A 21,138-nucleotide genomic window follows, 5' to 3' on the forward strand; every position below is an offset into this window, starting at 1 on the left:
AATTCTATTTATATATCTGCTATGGGGTAACGAGTGTTAAATGGAGAAGAAGAAAAAAAAAACAACAACAACACACGTTCACAGTTATTGACCGGGGCAAAAACTATTTTTCCAATAACTGTAAATATATATATATCCTTTTTTTTCTTTTTTTTTTTTTTTTTTTTTTTTAGCTGTTAGGTTTGTGTCTAAACAGAAATTGACTTTCAAAAATAAACCACTGTGACAACTAGCCCCGGTCGGCCCTAACATAAATGACTGGTATTCAAAACACCAGCACGAAAAAGAGTAATATAAATTTTTGGTAACACTTTACAAAAAAGTTCATACATAGTTAATGTATTTAATAAAATGAACAATACATTTGTTACTGTATTTATTAATATTTGTTAATAAAAACACAGCTGTTCATTGTTTGTTCATGTTAGTTCACAGTGCATTAATAATATTAACAAATACAACCTTTGATTTTAACAACATATTAGTAAATGCTGAAATTAATATTAACTAAGATTGATCAAACCTGAAGTATTGTTCATTCTTAGGTCATGTTAACTAAGGTAGTTAACTAATGAACCTTATTGTAAAGTTTTACCAATTTTTTTTTCCAGAAGTGCTGGTGAAGAGATGTGAACCCTTGAGTCTGTTTCACAGATGGGCATCTTGCTGAAACGGCATCAGCTGCAGGAAAATGTGGAAAATGACACAAAATGTCCACAACACTAAGATCATTTATGTCCTAAAACATGTACTAGTTAATATCGTTTTGTGTCCCATTCTCTTGTATTATACTGAAGCTGCAGTAGTTCGTGCTCTTGAGAGATTAATCCGCTCATGATCAGGCATTTGGAGCAGCTTTACACTGAAAGTCAAACTCACACTTGACTGCACTAATGCTGTCGATGCTCGGCTTGCTTCCCACTTGAGGATGGTTCTTTCCCAGGGGAAACGTCTCTGACCTCGGGATACAGCGTCCGGGCGGATCCGAAGCTCCGCAAGCCTCTCCGCTGCTCCGCTTGAGCTCCGGGAACGTGAATCTTCTCAACAGCCGGCCGCCGAGAGAGCTCGCGGATCTGTTCCCGGCGTTCCCGGGTGATTTCCGCTGGGATTTGCTCTTACTGCGCTCCGGGGCCGCCGCTGCCAGAGCGCTCGTTGGTAAACTGCACCTCTTCTGATAATAACGGTCATCAAACCTCCGGACGGGCAGACGTTTCTTAGCTTTCTCAAGCTCTTCTTTGGCGCTTTTGCCGAAAGGAGTTAATAAAATGCCAAGAGGACCCGACGGAGGAGAATCAGGAGTGCAGCTTCTCCATGGCGTTTTGGAGGGTCTCGGCGAGTAAAGCAGGGCAGGCAGGAGATTGTTCGAGCTGTTAGGCAGATGATCCGCATGTTTCCGAGGAGGTTTTGATGCTGAAACACTAGAGAACATGAGGCCTTGTGATGAGAACGCATCACTTTCCCTCTCATATTCCTCAATGGAGTCCATCGACTGGATTCGGTTCCGCAGACCAAGGGATCTTTTCCGGGTTAAACCGACGTGAAGGTGAGTCCCGTCTTCAGGTGGAGCTCTTCTCTCGCTGGGCTCCTCATCTTCATCGATGCTCACGGTGGAAAGTCTTTCAGCCAGCGTGTCGTCATGAATCCTCCTGGAGAGACTCCGGAGCGCCTGTAAACACTCCGTGTGTCCGAGATGCTTCGCCACCTCGACCGCAGAATTTCCCACCTTGTTTTGCCGGTCGATCTGTAGTCCCAGTCTTTTAAAAGCACGCACCAGGAACTCCACAACGGCTGGACGTCTGGCCACGACGGCGTACATGAGTGGCGTATTCCCCCAGGAGTCCGCCGCCTCGGGATCGGCTCCGTTCTCCACCAGGATCTTCACCGCATCCAGGAATCCCATCTCGCAGGCGTAGCTCAGCGCCGTACGCCCGCTCTCGTCCGGCCGGTTCACACTCGCTCCTCTCTGCAAGAGGAGATTCATGAACCTGCTCCTCGCCTGCGAATCCTGGAGGAACACGGCGGAAACCAGAGGCGTCTGCGCTCCTTCCGTCTCGGAGTCGATGATCTTCCCATCCAGAGCGTCTAGGATGAACCTGGCCAGGTGGATCTTGTCGTTGGAGATGGCGTCCAGAAGGATCCTGGTGTCTGTCTTGGAGTCGAGCTTCAGCATGTTTAAGACTCGTTCCTCAGGCAATCGTGTCTCCTCCGCTGATCTCCGCACTCTTTATACTGCTGCGCTGTGGAGTTTCCACGACAACACGAATCTCATTATCACACTTTATTGTTCATAAGTGGATGTGTATTAATGTGCTGATTGTAATAAGGGCTTCTGAGAGCACCGGCTGAATGATATGAATACATGTGTCAATTACTGCATGTGATTATTGACTGGAAAGGGGGAGGTGTAACTAACTCAAGTCTACTGATACAGACAGCGAAGGCTTTCTTCTTATTCATATCTTTGGATAAATTACACATTTGCAGCGTTGGACATCGAACAGCTGGAGGTGCTTTGGGTTTTTTGCACATAATATGTCACTGCTATCTGACATATATAAGTGAAATTTGAAAATGCTACACATACTCAACAGAGAAGATCATTTACTCCGCAAACATTTGCTGAACATTTAATGTGCTTTCAGCCACATCTCTGTGAAATCAGAGGCATTTCCACACAGTGAACGAGATGCAGCACAAATCTAATGTAAGTTAGCGAAACAGCTGAAAACATCTACTGGTTCCAAACAAAATCAGGCCAAAACGAAGTCTGTTTCTGGAGTTAGAAACAGCTTTCTGGAAAAGTTTGCTCTGGCTGTTAAACACCTCTGAACACCCATTGGTCAGTTATGATGATGATGTAACAGGTGGGTGTGGCTCTGAGGCTCCACCTTCTTTGTTGTGAAAATCTCCGGTTAATTTCTTCTGTTCAGACACGAGTAAAAACATGAACACACCGGAGAGCCGTAATTCTTATATTCTATCATGTTTAATACTGTAAAACGGCTTGCTTTAAAACAATCTATTGTATAAAGTGGTATATAAAGCTTCTTAAGATTATTAAATGTTCTTCACGCTAAAAAACGTGGCTCTTTTAAGAACAGATCACTGAAAGGTTATTTGGGAACCAGAAACGGCTCTTCTATGGCATTCACTTTTGGAAGCTTTATTTATTAGAGTGCAGTGGTTTTCATGAAATGACACTGACAGACAATAAAATAAACATGCAACAGTTTTCATTTAACACCTGGAATAGTTTATTGGTACACATACTATAAAACAGTATTAAAGTAGCAGGATAACAACAGTATTTTTTGAGTATTTTCATTGCTAGAAGTTTGACAAGTACGATATATATATATATATATATATATATATATATAAATACAAAAGCACCCACAGCATGGTCCATTGAGCTACAGAAAGACAAACGAATAGAAACGGGTGAAATTCAGAGCGACAGTTCTGCAAAAATAATCTGCTTTTCCCGCAAACTATAATTTAGAGCAAAAGTCTACAAGGAAGTCGCACAACAGAAAACATTCATCTAGTGCAAAAAGCTTCTAAGAAATCAAATGTAGTCTTAAACTACCCGCTATAATATATGTATCTTTATATAAATAACCCCTTATTTTGGCATTTATCATAGTAAAATAATTTAAAGGTCCTACATGACATTTAGTGGCACATTTGTAAGCGATGGAGTTTTAAAGCACTTTGCTTTCACACGAGATATGTGGTCACCGCCAAACACTTGAAAACATGATGCAAAGGAAAAGAAGAAAAGGGAACGAAACCAATAAATGGAAAACCCACGACAACCAATATACATATGATTCCAAAATCCCTTAAGTGCTCGGCAAATACGAGCCGGAATAAACAGTACAATCAATCACCGCTCTTTAAAACAAGTACCGATAGATCACACCTCCTGAAAGTGAGAGAACACAAACACAAGTGGAACCAAAGTTCAGCATCGTGTCCGAGGAAAGTAAAGTTTGTGTTGATGATGCGTCCAAATCCACATGGATCAGAACCTGCCGCTACGAGATTGAGGTTGGATCCGTCGCTTACCGAACAGCGAAAGCAAACTCCTTGAGCACCATCTACATCTCAAAGCCTGTTTAAAAAGTGTCACCGCTAAAACAAAACAACATTTGGGTTAAAATGACGTGTGCGTCTTAAAAACGGACGATAAAAGCTCGGGACAGCAGAAGAACTCGTGTGGATTCCAGACTCTACATTCTTACTGTACTGAGGAAAGCTAGTGCTCTGCTACATAGTCAAAGGTCCTCGACATCCTATCACATATAAAGTGCTCAGGACATTAAACTAGCGCATCGTTCACAGGTATTGTGCTGACGACATTAACTAAACCGTCTGTTAATCAGACTCGTCCGCTGGCCTGGCTCTGCTACGGGTGAGATACGGGTTGAAAAGTTCACTTTTGAGTCGTCGACCCATCATGGCTGCAGCTCTGCTGATGACGGACGGGCCGCAGTAGACTGTAGAAAAACACGTGTGTGATGGGTCTGTCCCACCAGCGCCATCTTCACCGTGGGGGCGGAGCTATGGCACAAGCTGTGGGAGGAGTTAGCTGCTGGTAGGGTAGGGAGAGTGGGCGGGGTTAGAGCTGAGGTAGGGAGAGTGGGCGGGGTCACAGCTGAGGTAGGGAGAGTGGGCAGGGTCAGAGCTGAGGTACGGAGAGTGGGTGGGGGGTCAGAGCCGAGGTAGGGAGAGTGGGCGGGGTCAGAGCTGAGGTAGGGAGAGTGGGCGGGGTCAGAACTGAGGTAGAGAGAGTGGGTGGGGTCAGAGCTGAGGTAGGGAGAGTGGGCGGGGTCAGAGCTGAGGAACGGGTGGGGTCAGAGTTCACTTTTGAGTCATGGACCCATCATGGCTGCAGCTCTGCTGATGACGGACGTGCCGCAGTAGACTGTAGAAAAACACGTGTGTGACGGGTCTGTCCCACCAGCGCCATCTTCACCGTGGGGGCGGAGCTACGGCACAAGCTGTAGGAGGAGTTAGCTGCTGTGGGCGGGGTCAGAGCTGAGGTAGGGAGAGTGGGCGGGGTCAGAACTGAGGTAGGGAGAGTGGGCGGGGTCAGAACTGAGGTAGGGAGAGTGGGCAGGGTCAGAGCAGAGGTAGGGAGAGTGGGCGGGGTTAGAGCTGAAGTAGGGAGAGTGGGCGGGGTCAGAGCTGAGGTAGGGAGAGTGGGCGGGGTCAGAGCTGAGGTATGAAGAGTGGGCGGGGTCAGAGCTGAGGTAGGGAGAGTGGGCGGGGCTATATATCTACAGACGGCAGGGACTTTTGGGGTGTAAGACGGAGCCCGAGGGACAGACGGATGAAGACGGAGCCCGAGGGACAGACGGATGTCTTCAGCACTCATGATTCGTGTGGGAGATCGTGAGGGTTTCCTCTGGCCTTTCAGTGGACTGATGGAGCGTTTACACCACTGTGGCTGGTCTGCGGTCCATGTCCTCCTCCAGCTTCACCATCTTCTGCATGTCTTTGGCCTGGAGAATCACAGCAGACACGCCATCAGATTCACATCCATCCATCCATCCATTCATTCATTCATTCATCCATCCATCCATCCATCCATCCATCCATCCTCCCATCCATCCATCCATCCATCCATCAATCCACCATCCATCAATCCATTCATGCATCCATCCATCCATCCATCCATCCGCCCATCCATCCATCCATCCATCCATCCATCCATCCATCAATCCACCATCCATCAATCCATTCATCCATCCATCCATCCATCCATACATCCATCCATCCATACATCCATCCATCCGCCCATCCATCCATCCGACTGCCCATCCATCCATCTGCTCATCCATCCATCCATCCATCCGCCCATCCATCCATCCATCTGCCCATCCATCCATTTGCCCATCCATCCATCCATCCATCCGCTCATCCATCCATCCATCAATCCGCCATCCATCAATCCATTCATCCATCCATCCATCCGCTCATCCATCCATCCATCCATCCATCAATCCATTCATCCATCCATCCATCCATCCGCCCATCCATACATCCATCCATCCATCCGCCCATCCATCCATCCATCCATCCGCCCATCCATCCATCCATCCATCCATCCATCCGCCCATCCATCCATCCATCCATCCTTCCATCCGCCCATCCATCCATCCATCCATCCGCCCATCCATACATCCATCCGCCCATCCATCCATCCATCCATCCGCCCATCCATCCATCCATCCTTCCATCCGCCCATCCATCCATCTATCCGCCCATCCATCCATTCATCCACCCATTCATTCATCCAGATCTGTTGTCTAGAATAAAAAAAAAAACGGTAACACTTTACAATAAGGTTTAACATTTGTTAACATTGGTTAGAAAAAGGCTTGTACAGCATTTATTAATCTTAGTTCATGTTAATTTCAACATTTACTAATGAATTATTAAAATCAAAAGTTATATCTGTTAGTTTCATTTAATGGACATGAACTAATGTTAACATGATTATTAAATACTACTGTAACAAAAGTCTTGTTTACTGTTAGGTAATACTAGTTGTATGCATTAACTAACATTAACAAGTGGGACTTTGTTATAAAGATGCAGTTTGATTTTCATGATTTTCATGTAAACTTCATGTAAAAATCGATCCCGGGGTCGTAATGAAGAGAACAAAGTCTAAGTAGCTTGGCATATTCTTTTATTATCCAGCTGTTTTATAAAAAGAAACACTGAAAGTTAACACTTTACAATGAGGTCCCATTGGTTAATGCATTAGCTATCATTAACTAACAATTAGCAATACATTTGTTACAGTATTTATTAATCTTTGTTACCATAAGTGAATAAAAATACAACTGTTAATTGTTAGTTCTTGTTAACTAATGTTAACAAAGTGTTTTAAAGTGTTACCTACAACTATTTGAAAAACTTTCATCCATCAAATCATTGGATGTGATGGAAGTAAGTTCCACCACTAAATTAATCATCTGATGACTCGTTCCCTCACCGAATCAATCTAACGACTCTTGATTCACTCACTGAACCGCAGGCCATTCCTTTCATCATGTCCAATTTAAAATGAGAGCTAAATTACTAAAATTTTCATTCTTGGAATCAAAATTAGTATTGTTATGTTCTTCATGATTCTGTCACCGACTCGATCGCATGCTGAACGCTCTGATTCTCTGTTCATCGTGGAGTGAATACTGGATGCTGTAGGGAACACTTTCAAACGCTTGTGTTCAGTAACAGCGAGTGACTCACGGTGTGAAATGACTCATGTGGACAGTGATGAGTATCGTTTCATAACACAGGAACAATGGTGTGATGACAGCAAATCATACTGAGACTTTCAACAGGCTCATCTGAAGTGCTGCAATGACATGATTAGTATACATAACTAATCAACTGACTAGCTCTTTATATATATATATATATATATATATATATATATATATATATATATATATATATATATATATATATATCGTGTATACAGAGTCCCGTCTGTGAGAGCAGAATGGGCTTGATTTGATTTGGAGCTCAACGTCCAATCGGCTGCCAGTTGCCTGGCTTCTCTATGATGACAGGCCAAGCTGTCAAATGGGCGGCACCTTACAACAAATGGCCAATTACTTAATGTTTTAACTTCATTTTTATACAATTAAAAAAAAGACTTCAGTAAATGTATATTGATTTAATAGTGCTGGAAAATAAGGCAGAAAGAGTGAGGAAGAACATGATGTTTTGCGGTGTGTTTTTCTCCGTTTAGTATGTTTAAGAAGCAGTAACCCTCAGTAAGGCAGAAACGAGACTGACGAGGAAACTGAAGACAGAGGAAAGCGATGGTGAGCCTACCTGGAGTCTGACTGTTTGCATGATGGGATTTCAAAAGCTGTTCAAAGAAAAGGCAAATCATATTTAAGGCATGGCTTCAGATGTCACACGTACAAAATATGAAAAATGGAGGACAAAATGCAAATCATATGAAATCAAGAGAAGGGTGACCATTCATTCATTTCAGCTAACTGTTGAAAATCTAGCAGGTTTAGCTAGTAAACCCGTCCCGTGTCAGTGACGGCTGAAGGTTTTACCTGCTCGTTGAACTTCTCGAGTTTCTCCAGCTGCTCACGCTGGTTCTTTTGCAGCTGCTCCAGCTCCTTCGCCTGCTTCATGGCCAACTGAGACCGAGACATGGAAGAGCATGTCAACATCACGTCAACACCACGTCAACATCATGTCAACGTCACGCCAACGTCATGTCAACGTCACGCCAACGTCATGTCAACGTCAAATCAATGTAACGCCAACGTCACGTCAATGTCACGCCAACATCACTTCAATGTCACGTCAATACCACGTCAACATCATGTCAATATCACGCCAACGTCACGTCAATGTCACGCCAACATCACTTCAATGTCACGTCAATACCACGTCAACATCATGTCAATATCACGTCAACATCATGTCAATACCACGTCAACATCATGTCAATATCACGTCAACATCATGTCAATATCACGCCAACGTCACGTCAATGTCACGCCAACTTCACGTCAACATCATGTCAATGTCACGCCGTCATGTCAATGTCACGCCAAACGTCACGCTAACATCATGTCAATGTCACGTCAATATCATGTCAATGTCACGCCAACGTCACGTCAATGTCACGCCAACATCACGCCAACGTCATGTCGATGTTACGCGTTTCTCCAGCTGCTCACGCTGGTTCTTTTGCAGCTGCTCCAGCTCCTTCGCCTGCTTCATGGCCAACTGAGACCGAGACACGGAAGAGCATGTCAACATCACGTCAACATCACGTCAACACCACGTCAACATCATGTCAACGTCACGCCAACGTCACGTCAATGTCACGCCAACGTCACGTCAACGTCATGTCAACGTCACATCAATGTAACGCCAACGTCACGTCAATGTCACGCCAACGTCACGCCAACATCACTTCAATGTCACGTCAATATCATGTCAATGTCACGCCAACGTCACGTCAATGTCACGCCAACATCACGCCAACATCATGTCAATGTCACGTCAATATCATGTCAATGTCACGCCAACGTCACGTCAATGTCACGCCAACGTCACGCCAACATCATGTCAATGTCACGTCAATATCATGTCAATGTCACGCCAACGTCACGTCAATGTCACGCCAACATCACGCCAACGTCATGTCGATGTTACGCGTTTCTCCAGCTGCTCACGCTGGTTCTTTTGCAGCTGCTCCAGCTCCTTCGCCTGCTTCATGGCCAACTGAGACCGAGACACGGAAGAGCATGTCAACATCACGTCAACACCACGTCAACACCACGTCAACATCATGTCAACGTCACGCCAACGTCACGTCAATGTCACGCCAACGTCACGTCAACGTCATGTCAACGTCACATCAATGTAACGCCAACGTCACGTCAATGTCACGCCAACGTCACGTCAATGTCACGCCAACATCACGCCAACGTCATGTCGATGTTACGCGTTTCTCCAGCTGCTCACGCTGGTTCTTTTGCAGCTGCTCCAGCTCCTTCGCCTGCTTCATGGCCAACTGAGACCGAGACACGGAAGAGCATGTCAACATCACGTCAACATCACGTCAACACCACGTCAACATCATGTCAACGTCACGCCAACGACACGTCAATGTCACGCCAACGTCACGTCAACGTCATGTCAACGTCACATCAATGTAACGCCAACGTCACGTCAATGTCACGCCAACGTCACGTCAATGTCACGCCAACATCACGCCAACGTCATGTCGATGTTACGCGTTTCTCCAGCTGCTCACGCTGGTTCTTTTGCAGCTGCTCCAGCTCCTTCGCCTGCTTCATGGCCAACTGAGACCGAGACACGGAAGAGCATGTCAACATCACGTCAACACCACGTCAACACCACGTCAACATCATGTCAACGTCACGCCAACGACACGTCAATGTCACGCCAACGTCACGTCAACGTCATGTCAACGTCACATCAATGTAACGCCAACGTCACGTCAATGTCACGCCAACGTCACGTCAATGTCACGCCAACATCACGCCAACGTCATGTCGATGTTACGCGTTTCTCCAGCTGCTCACGCTGGTTCTTTTGCAGCTGCTCCAGCTCCTTCGCCTGCTTCATGGCCAACTGAGACCGAGACACGGAAGAGCATGTCAACATCACGTCAACATCACGTCAACACCACGTCAACATCATGTCAACGTCACGCCAACGACACGTCAATGTCACGCCAACGTCACGTCAACGTCATGTCAACGTCACATCAATGTAACGCCAACGTCACGTCAATGTCACGCCAACGTCACGCCAACATCACTTCAATGTCACATCAATACCACGTCAACATCATGTCAATATCACGCCAACGTCACGTCAATGTCACGCCAACGTCAGGTCAACATCATGCCAATGTCACGCCGTCACGTCAATGTCACTTCAACGTCACGCCAACATCATGTCAATGTCACGCCAACGTCACACCAACATCATGTCAATGTCACGTCAACATCATGTCAATGTCACGCCAATGTCAAGCCAACGTCAACGTCAACATCATGTCAATGTCACGCCAACGTCACTTCAACATCACGTCGATGTAACGCCAACGTCACGTCAATGTCACGGCAACATCATGTCAATGTCACGCCAACGTCACTTCAACAAGACGTCAATGTCACGCCAACGTCACGTCAACAACACGTCAATGTCACGCCAACGTCACATTAAAAACACGTCAACGTCACGCCAATGTCAACGTCAATAACACGTCAATGTCACGCCAACGTCACGTCAACAACACGTCAATGTCACGCCAACGTCACGTCAACAACACGTCAACGTCACGCCAATGTCAACGTCAATAACACATCGATGTCATGCCAACATCATGTCAATGTCACGCCAACGTCACGTCAATGTCACGCCAACGTCACTTCAACATCACGCCAACATCATGTCAATGTCACGCCAATGTCACGCCAACGTCACTTCAACATCACGCCAACGTCACATCGATGTCACGCCAACATCATGTCAATGTCACGCCAATGTCACGCCAACGTCACTTCAACATCACGCCAACGTCACGTCGTTGTCACGCCAACATCATGTCAATATCACGCCAACATCACTTCAACAACACGTCAATGTCACGCCAACGTCACGTCAACAACACGTCAACGTCACGCCAACAACACGTCAACGTCACGCCAATGTCAACCTCAATAACACGTCAATGTCACGCCAACGTCACTTCAACATCACGTCGATGTCACGCCAACATCATGTCAATGTCACGCCAACGTCACGTCAACATCATGTCAACGAGACTTTTGATCTCAGAATTTTTTCCTTGCACTTTCAAGTTTATATTTAACAATTCTGATTTTCTTTAGAACTGTGAGATATAAACTCACAAATTCAAGAAATTTGTTTAAGAATTTTTAGATAAAAAGTCACAATTTCCCATTTTGTTGTTTATTTTGTGGTGGAAAAAGCTCCCATATGGATGATAATCTATTACATAAGCCTGACTCTATTGTGTTCTGTAGAGCTGCTGTACAGCTGAATCTGAGTTCATCTCATATCTAATGAAGTTTGATCACTGATTCTGTTTATCACTGTGAAGCTGCTGTGAAACGATCTGTACTGTAGAAAGCGCTGTAGAAATAAAGCTGACTCGACTTCTGAAATGCATCATTTTAGTCTCAGACTCTTAAAATGAAAATAAATAACATCACTGCAGATAATCAGAACAATCTGAAGAAACAGGGTTCAAAAACTTTTCCAAGTAACTGACGCCTGATTCTCTCTCATGTTTTCTCTCATGATAATAATCATACAGGCACTAAAGCTGCATCCACTTCTCAAAACTGCATTTATAACCCCAACGAAACAAAGAAAGTCAGACATTAAAGATCATCAACCAACCCGTTTTCTCTCCTCGAGGAACTTTTTGGTGTTGCTGCTGTTCAGCTCCCGAACTCTCCTGCACACACACACACACACACACACACACACACAGGTCAGATCTGCGAGCGTCAGAGGTCCATCATGGTGTTCTGTGGACCCGCACCTCTCGCGCTCAGCCTTGTTCTTGATGCTCTTGTCCTGGCTGATGGCTTTGCTGTTCTCCATGGACATCTTCGCCTGGTTTCCCTTCATCTCTTTGCTTTGCCTGTCAATCAAACAAAACATTTTCAAAACAAGATCACGGTTCACGTTATGAAACATCATCGAGAGCCAAGCCCTTTCTCATGGAGATCCTGCTGCAGAACAAACGGAGAACGGGTTCACGCCGAGGGGAATTATCAGCATAATTAGTAAAGACACTCGAGTTCAATAGAAACTCGCTCTCTAAAGACGCCCTCCTGAACTCAAAGAGACTCATGCAACATTAATGTCTGTTAATTATGGCAGTATCTCCATCATAAAGAGGATAATACGGGCCCTGATGAAAATATTCATGACGGTACAAGCGTGGCGTGTTAATCAGATGCGAGTCATTAGCATACTACGCTTTACTGTAGACCTGAGTACGGTTCACTATTCAGAACAGGGTGTGAATCTTTAGGTTGATTTGATTCATAGGTTTTGCAAATTCAGAACATTTTGATCCGATTCATAATGAGACTCTATTCAATTTGATACTGTATTTTTAAGTTCGTAATTATGTACATGCTTCTCCTAATGTCTCTCTCTCTCTCTCTCTCTCACTCTCTGTCTCTCTCTCTCTCTCTCTCTCTCTCTCGCTCTCTCTCTCTCACTCTCTCTCTCTCTCTCACTCTCTCGCTCTCTCTCTCTCTCGCTCTCTCTCTCTCTCGCTCTCTTTCTCTCTCACTCTCTCTCTCTCTCCACTGCCGTTCAAAAGTTTGGGATCGGTGAGATTTTTTGTTTTTAAAAGAAGTCTCTTCTGCTCACCAAAGCTGCATTTATTCACTTTACTATATATTCACAAAGACAACAGCTGATTTTTCACTGTTTTTACTGTATTTTTTAAAACAAATTAATGCAGCTTTGGAGAGCAGAAGAGACTTCTTTTAAAAACATTAAAGATCTCACTGATCCCAAACTTTGGCGTGTAGTGTGTATAACAGCACAGCACACGCATCAGCAGGATCTGTGACTGAGGCGTTGAGAAGCGAGTGAGTGTTCAGTGAGTCTCGAGCTGTGTCCGCACCGCTCATGGAGGAGCTTGAGCTGCAGGGTCTGCTGGTCCTGAACGCTGGCCAGAAGCTTCTTCAAGATCTCGCACTGCTGCGTCACATGGGCGTCCTTCATTTCCTGCTCCTCTGTGCTGTGGCCGTTGATCATCTCGGACCACTCTTTAGTGTGCTGGGCCACCATGTCCTTCACCTGAAGACACACATCACACACACTCACACACTGAGACTCACACACGTTTCATGGAGATTTCGTTTGCAGTTCATGTAAAGCTCTGGATCCAACCCTCATCCTTGCCTTGGGTCATTTTGACCTGGAAGTTAATTTTTTTCAATTGAGTGTTCATCGGAGGGGACCGAGACCACAGGACTTTTGTTGCACTTGAACCATGAATACACACAAAAATAAAAATGTAATGCATTTGATGAGTTTTGTGGTTGAAATGTAAAAAAGTAACAAATCCTTCCCTCGCGGCTCAATTTGACCCTGTAGGAATGAATGGAATGCCTAAGATGCTCAGAAAACCTAAAAATGCTCAGAATTCAAATTAAAGATGCTAAAACTTTACCAAAAAATGATTTTATAATGTCTACATGTGTATCTGAATGCATACTGAAGTGAACTGACTTTAGGACCCAGAGGAACAGCTCATTTGCTCCATATAGAGATATAAGTCAAGTCAAGTCATCTTCATTTATACAGCGCTTTTAACAATGTAGATTGTTCCAAAGCAGCTTTACATTGATAATAGGAAATTAAGGTAAAGTGTTTAGGCTTTACAGCAGATCTAGAATAAAGTTATTGTCCAGATAAAGTTAGTTTGATTGATTCACTTCCGTCGCTACGATCATTAGTTATTAACTTAGGGGCCGCTAACACACACCGTTCTCACAGAAAACTCTTCAGTTCTTTCTGCGCAAACTTCAAAAACGCGAACCTGTGAGAACGCTGATGGCTCACATGCGTATCACGAGTTCAGTCTATAGGGATGTGCGTTTGAATATATGTGCGCAGACGTGTGGTCCTTCCCTACAAACCAATAGATAGATATATTTTTAAGATGGAAGAATGCAGTTTTACAGATACTAGACACGTGACTTTTAAATGAAAGATTGGTATCAAAGAGCACACACACACACACACACACACACACACACACTCACACACACACACACACACACACACACACACACTCACACACACACACACACACCCACACACACACACACACACACACACACACACACACACACACACACACACACTCAGGTTCCTAACCGACGACGAAGACTTAACAGAGCAGCCATCAAGTGTTAGACAGTATTCTAGATTATTACGTGAGGACGTTTTTTGTCCAATAATTAGAATCTCTGTTTTTTTTCAGAATTAAGTAGTAGGAAATTACTAGTCATCCAGTTTTTTATATCAGCTGTGCATTCCGTTAGTTTTGTGAATTTGTAAGTTTCATCAGGGCGTGAAGAAATATAGAGCTGAGTATCATCAGCATAACAGTGAAAACTAATGCCATGTTTCCTAATGATATCTCCTAATGGTAGTGAAGGGTTCAAATTTAAGAATATGTTTTAGATCTACTGATCCTACTTCCTTACATAACATCACATGAAAAACTAAGTTAAATTACACTGTATTGGGCATTCAAGGTGAACATGATGGCATCAATTTACTGATCAGAAGTCAGCTGTAAGTCAGCTGTCTAAACATTGTAATAGTCAGGGGTTTTGTTAGTCTTTGATCTTCCAACTAAGAGTTGAACTGTGTGTGAATGTTACATAGTCTTAGGTCTCGTGACCATTTGTTGTTTATACCATTTTGGGGGGTACCATTATCTCAGTTGGGGGGTAATTACCTCTATTGTCTTTTGATGATTAGATGTAGTGGTCAGCCCTAAGTCTGTGTGTAAGTTTAGCACCTTTAAGGACAGCCCACTGAAAGGCCTATAAAGAAACCATGTAAAGTATGTTAGTTAGACTGTTTGGAAGACCTGCAGCACGCTCAATAAAGAATAACTTCTACTTGAACGAGATCCCAAACGTCTCCTGGTTTTGCTGAAAAAGTTTACAACAGTAGCATGTACAGGGTGAAAAGCAGCGGTCCTAGTACTGAGCCTTGTGGTACGCCATACTGAACTTGCGATCGATGAGACATCTCATATAAGGCCATCTAAAGTCATGAAATATCATCTTATATTATTATTTTCCCACAAGAGGTCAAAGACACCCGATGTAAGATATTTAGAGCTGAATTAAAAGGGTTATGCATGAAATTGTGAGTTTTTGAATTTAAGTTGAAATAATGTAAGGAACGTGCTTAAATTACTATATATAATATATATATTATATAAAATTACATTAAAAATAGAAAAAAATATCAAAATAAATAAAACAAGACATTTCAACATTTTATGAAATAAAATAAGCTTTCTGGATGAAAAAGTCTATACAATCTATATGATTAAGTATAATTTTAGTGACCCATGAGGGAAGGATGAGGGCTAATACTAAATACTAACCCATGCTAAATGCTTCTTTCTTTGCAGTCTTTAGCCTCCTTGTTAGAGCGCCTGACTCTCACGCCGGAGACCCGGGTTCGAGGCCCGCACAGAGCGGGGCGAGTAAGACCCGGGTGGAGGGGTTACGTGTGTGAGAGTGTGTGTGTGTGTGTGAGTGTGTGAGAGTGAGTGTGAAAGCGCTCAGCATGTGTGTGTGTGTGAGAGTGTGAAAGCGCTCAGCACTCGCTCAGATCAAGAGCGTCTGGTGTTTTTGATGAACTATATGTAGATGTAGAGAGTAGAAGTGAGTGTTTCTGAATGCCACTTTGCTGTTGTGTGTTTGTGTAGTTCATTACCATGTGTGTTGAAGTGTGTTTTCTCAGGTTACTGATGCACAAACACAGTTTTATGCAGTACTGTAACCTAATTTTCCTTGCATGCACATTAAGGAAATTATATTTTATTTAAGAACAATTGTTTCAAAAGTTAATGCACTTTAAAAAGTGAATGTCATTTCTATACAAGGTGTGATGCTTGATTTGGTTTATATTTGTTTATTGCGCTCGCTTGCGCCCTCTTGTGGGCAGAGGAGACGTACAGTACTGTTTTCCTCTAACATTAAGTATTGCCCTTAGAATTCGAATATAATTCGAATTTAGCTTATCAGCCATTTTGACAGTCCTAGTGGGATTTTCTCCAGTACCTTTTCTTTATGGTCTGTCGTGAGCGTCTCGACCTTTATCGCCGTTTCCTTCTTCAACTCGGAGCAGTTGTTTTCTCTGAAACAGAGAAGAAAAAGTGTCACAGTGACATCATCAGCGAGCGCCGGACAGTGAGATCATCAGCGAGCGCCAGACAGTGACATCATCAGCGAGCGCCGGACAGTGACATCATCAGCTCACCCTCTCTTCTTGATGGCCTTCTCCAGCAGCTTCTCCAGCGTCAGCTTCTCCTTGTCATGCTGAGCCACCAGTTTATCCACCTGAGAACAGTGGGACTTCTGCACAGAGTTGTGTTCCTGCAGGAAGAGGAGGAGCTTATCAGAGAGAGGAGGAGGAGGAGCTTATCAGAGAGAGGAGGAGGAGCTTATCAGAGAGAGGAGGAGGAGTTTATCAGAGAGAGGAGGAGGAGCTTATCAAGAGAGGAGGAGGAGTTTATCAAAGAGAGGAGGAGGAGGAGTTTATCAGAGAGAGGAGGAGGAGCTTATCAGAGAGAGGAGGAGTTTTTCAGCGAGAGGAGGAGGAGCTTATCAGAGAGAGGAGGAGGAGTTTATCAGAGAGAGGAAGAGGAGGAATTTTTCAGAGAGAGGAGGAGGAAGAGTTTTTCAGAGAGAGGAGGAGGAGCTTATCAGAGAAAGGAGGAGGAGGAGATTATCAGAGAGAGGAGGAGGAGGAGTTTATCAGAGATAGGAGGAGGAGCTTATCAGAGAGAGGAGGAGGAGGAGTTTTTCAGAGAGAGGAGGAGGAGGAGTTTATCAGAGATAGGAGGAGGAGCTTATCAGAGAGAGGAGGAGGAGGAGTTTTTCAGAGAGAGGAGGAGGAGCTTATCAGAGAGAGGAGGAGGAGGAGTTTTTCAGAGAGAGGAGGAGGAGCTTATCAGAGAGAGGAGGAGGAGTTTATCAGAGAGAGGAAGAGGAGGAATTTTTCAGAGAGAGGAGGAGGAAGAGTTTTTCAGAGAGAGGAGGAGGAGCTTATCAGAGAAAGGAGGAGGAGGAGATTATCAGAGAGAGGAGGAGGAGGAGTTTATCAGAGATAGGAGGAGGAGCTTATCAGAGAGAGGAGGAGGAGGAGTTTTTCAGAGAGAGGAGGAGGAGCTTATCAGAGAGAGGAGGAGGAGGAGTTTATCAGAGAGAGAAGGAGGAGTTTATCAGAGAGAGGAGGAGCAGGAGTTTATCAGAGAGAGAAGGAGGAGTTTATCAGAGAGAGGAGGAGGAGGAGCTTATCAGAGAGAGGAGGAGGAGCTTAACAGAGAGAGGAGGAGGAGGAGGAGGAGTTTATCAGAGAGAGGAAGAGGAGGAATTTTTCAGAGAGAGGAGGAGGAAGAGTTTTTCAGAGAGAGGAGGAGGAGCTTATCAGAGAAAGGAGGAGGAGATTATCAGAGAGAGGAGGAGGAGGAGTTTATCAGAGATAGGAGGAGGAGCTTATCAGAGAGAGGAGGAGGAGGAGTTTTTCAGAGAGAGGAGGAGGAGCTTATCAGAGAGAGGAGGAGGAGTTTATCAGAGAGAGAAGGAGGAGTTTATCAGAGAGAGGAGGAGGAGGAGTTTATCAGAGAGAGAAGGAGGAGTTTATCAGAGAGAGGAGGAGGAGGAGCTTATCAGAGAGAGGAGGAGGAGCTTAACAGAGAGAGGAGGAGGAGGAGGAGGAGTTTATCAGAGAGAGGAGGAGGAGGAGAAAGAGTTTAGGTGTGTTCGACATCGGCTGCGGCTGGATGTAACCGATCGGCGAGAGTAGCCGCGTGCAGGCGGGAGGAGCTGCAAACGGAGACGTGAAGTCGGACACTTTCTGGTTCCCGTAGTGACCGCTCACGTGGTGTTTGCATACATTACCACAGCTGAAGTGAAATAAATGCAATATTTGCCTAATAATGCACAGATGTTTCAGAGACATTTTCATTCAATACTTTATGTACTGCTTCATACAGCGTCTGTTTGAACAAGAATAAAGTTCAACACAAGCTACTATCAATGAAGTAGAGTCTAGGTTTTTTAAGCAGTTTTAATTTGATAAACATGACACAATAACATTGCAACTACATGAAAAGAGTGTTTACTGTTATAAAAAACTGATTTGTGAGCTTTAGAGGAACTAAAGATGTTCGAATAAATACGAAACACACGTGATCGTTGTCATGAGGTGAATCCGGCTAATCGTGGAACAGCTGTGTCGTCATCAGCCCTCGTGCAGCCGCTCTTGAGAAGCTGCGCTGGCTGAGTTCTCCGGCTACTCTCGAATCGCTCTTGCGGTGATTTGATGGCACACGTCACAGTCACGTGGTGTCGGCGCTGCATCAAGTCGGACAAAAGTTCTAACCGGCATGCACTGCTTCAAGTCAGCCGCCGATCGGTCTGCGCAGAGCTGCATGAAGTCGAACAAGCCTTTTATCAGAGAGAGGAGGAGGAGCTTATCAGAGAGAGGAGGAGGAGGAGGAGGAGTTTATCAATGAGAGGAGGAGCTTATCAGAGAGAGGAGGAGGAGTTTATCAATGAGAGGAGGAGGAGCTTATCAGAGAGAGGAGGAGCTTATCAGAGAGAGGAGGAGGAGGAGCTTATCAGAGAGAGGAGGAGTTTATCAGAGAGAGGAGGAGGAGCTTATCAGAGAGAGGAGGAGGAGTTTATCAATGAGAGGAGGAGGAGCTTATCAGAGAGAGGAGGAGGAGGAGGAGTTTATCAATGAGAGGAGGAGGAGCTTATCAGAGAGAGGAGGAGGAGGAGCTTATCAGAGAGAGGAGGAGCTTATCAGAGAGAGGAGGAGGAGCTTATCAGAGAGAAGAGGAGGAGTTTATCAATGAGAGGAGGAGCTTATCAGAGAGAGGAGGAGGAGCTTATCAGAGAGAGGAGGAGGGGCTTATCAGAGAGAGGAGGAGTTTATCAGAGAGAGGAGGAGGAACTTATCAGAGAGAGGAGGAGGAGTTTATCAGAGAGAGGAGGGGGATGAGTTTATCAATGAGGAGGAGGAGGAGTTTATCAGAGAGAGGAGGAGGAGGAGCTTATCAGAGAGAGGAGGAGCTTATCAGAGAGAGGAGGAGGAGGAGTTTATCAGAGAGAGGAGGAGTAGGAGCTTATCAGAGAGAGGAAGAGGAGCTTATCAGAGAGAGGAGGAGGAGTTTATCAAAGAGAGGAGGAGTTTATCAGAGAGAGGAGGAGGAGCTTATCAGAGAGAGGTGGAGCAGCTTATCAGAGAGAGGAGGAGTTAATCAGAGAGAGGGGGAGGAGCTTATCAGAGAGAGGAGGAGGAGTTTATCAGAAAGAGGAGGAGGAGTTTATCAAAGAGAGGAGGAGGAGTTTATCAGAGAGAGGAGGAGGAGCTTATCAGAGAGAGGTGGAGCAGCTTATCAGAGAGAGGAGGAGTTAATCAGAGAGAGGGGGAGGAGCTTATCAGAGAGAGGAGGAGGAGTTTATCAGAGAGAGGAGGAGGAGCTTATCAGAGAGCGGAGGAGCATCTTATCACAGAGAGGAGGAGGAGCTTATCAGAAAGAGGAGGAGCAGCTTAGAGAGAGGAGGAGTTCATCAGAGAGAGGAGGAGTTTAGCAGTGAGAGGAGGAGTTTATCAGAGCCGTTCTCTCAGAGAGGAAGTGATGTAATGACATCTGGAACACGGACCTTAGTGTGTCGTTTCTTTAGCGTGTTCAGCTCCTTCTGCTGCTTCTTCATCAGTTTAATGAAGGTCTAGAAAGAGATTCATGGCATTGAAATGACAGAAACGACTAGAAAACATCTAAAAAATACAGTGAGAAACGGCAGCATTCCGGCAGAGTAAAGAGGAAAATGGGAAACAAATTTTTCATGGAACGTTTTTTAAATGTTGCTACTTTTTTCAGAACATTTAAAAGTAACGTTACCATAATGTTTGAAGAATGATACAATGGAATGTTTCCTTAATGATCACATAACCAAGAAAAATAAGTAAATAAATAAAAACAGGACATTTTTTTGAACGTTCAGAGAACATTCAGAAATGAAAATCTGAACTTAGCAAAACTTTCTCAGAACATGTTTTTGTTATCTGGGAAGATGTCCTATGATGCAGAGCTTCATCAGAATTACCCACAATCCTGTGCAAACGAGGACTTTACCTTCATCTGCTTCAGATCTTCAATGTTCACCTGATTATCTGCAAACAGAAGAAACGGCGGTAAAGCAGTCAGACCTTCACAAACACAACTCTACACATACACTCAGTCTTTGGGTTTGTGTTGTTTTAAGGTTTTATCATATTGATTTTGATATGATAGGAGGACCTATTATGCAAAATTCACTTTTGCATGCTGTTTGGACATAAATGTGTGTTGGCAGTGTGTGTACAGAACCACCCAATAGTGCTAAAAATCCACTCACTCCTTTTTTTATTAATCCCCATAAATCATCAGCAGTGTCTCCCAACGACCTGTGTTCAGAATGCAGCTTTAGTGATGTCACTAAGCACAGGCCCCGCCCACGAGTGTTGACAGACACTGCGGTTTAGCATAGCCCCGCCCTGATGGAGTTCACAGCGAGTTGGACACATCCGCCATCGCTGCACTGACGAGAATGTAGGTGTTGTGTGGCTGGATGTATTAATCCACAGAGCTCTCTCTCTATTTACTCCCGAAATCTGAGGCAGCCGCTGAAGACGAGGTGGATTCATTTCATTTTCAAAGAAAATGCTCCCTCAACTCTACCGAAATTCGTTTACGTACTTACGCACTTCTTATACTGTGTTTACTCCGCTCTTACG

General features: G+C 44.5%; 2 protein-coding genes across 2 annotated transcripts in view; both read right to left on the reverse strand.

Moving 5' to 3' along the window:
• Nucleotides 1–619: 619 nt before the first annotated feature.
• Nucleotides 620–2,183, reverse strand: LOC307169062 (uncharacterized protein). Its single transcript, XM_079889451.1, has one exon. The coding sequence runs from the start codon at nt 2,168–2,170 to the stop codon at nt 839–841; it is 1,332 nt and encodes a 443-aa protein (XP_079745577.1). The 5' UTR covers nt 2,171–2,183; the 3' UTR covers nt 620–838.
• A 2,506-nt stretch (nt 2,184–4,689) lies between these two features.
• plcb4b (phospholipase C, beta 4b) overlaps nt 4,690–21,138 on the reverse strand; it is a 127,388-nt gene continuing 110,939 nt past the window's right edge. Inside the window, exons 31-39 of the mRNA XM_079888256.1 lie at nt 20,498–20,535; nt 20,025–20,090; nt 16,609–16,724; nt 16,410–16,485; nt 13,214–13,389; nt 12,110–12,211; nt 11,965–12,022; nt 8,100–8,186; nt 4,690–5,510 (exon numbers count right to left, since the gene is read on the reverse strand). Of these exons, the coding sequence (XP_079744382.1) occupies nt 5,442–5,510; nt 8,100–8,186; nt 11,965–12,022; nt 12,110–12,211; nt 13,214–13,389; nt 16,410–16,485; nt 16,609–16,724; nt 20,025–20,090; nt 20,498–20,535 (788 nt within the window). The 3' untranslated portion in view covers nt 4,690–5,441. The remainder of the gene's footprint in view (nt 5,511–8,099; nt 8,187–11,964; nt 12,023–12,109; nt 12,212–13,213; nt 13,390–16,409; nt 16,486–16,608; nt 16,725–20,024; nt 20,091–20,497; nt 20,536–21,138) is intronic.

The sequence above is a fragment of the Squalius cephalus genome (assembly GCF_949319135.1).
Source record: "Squalius cephalus genome assembly, chromosome: 12".
NCBI lineage: Eukaryota > Metazoa > Chordata > Actinopteri > Cypriniformes > Leuciscidae > Squalius > Squalius cephalus.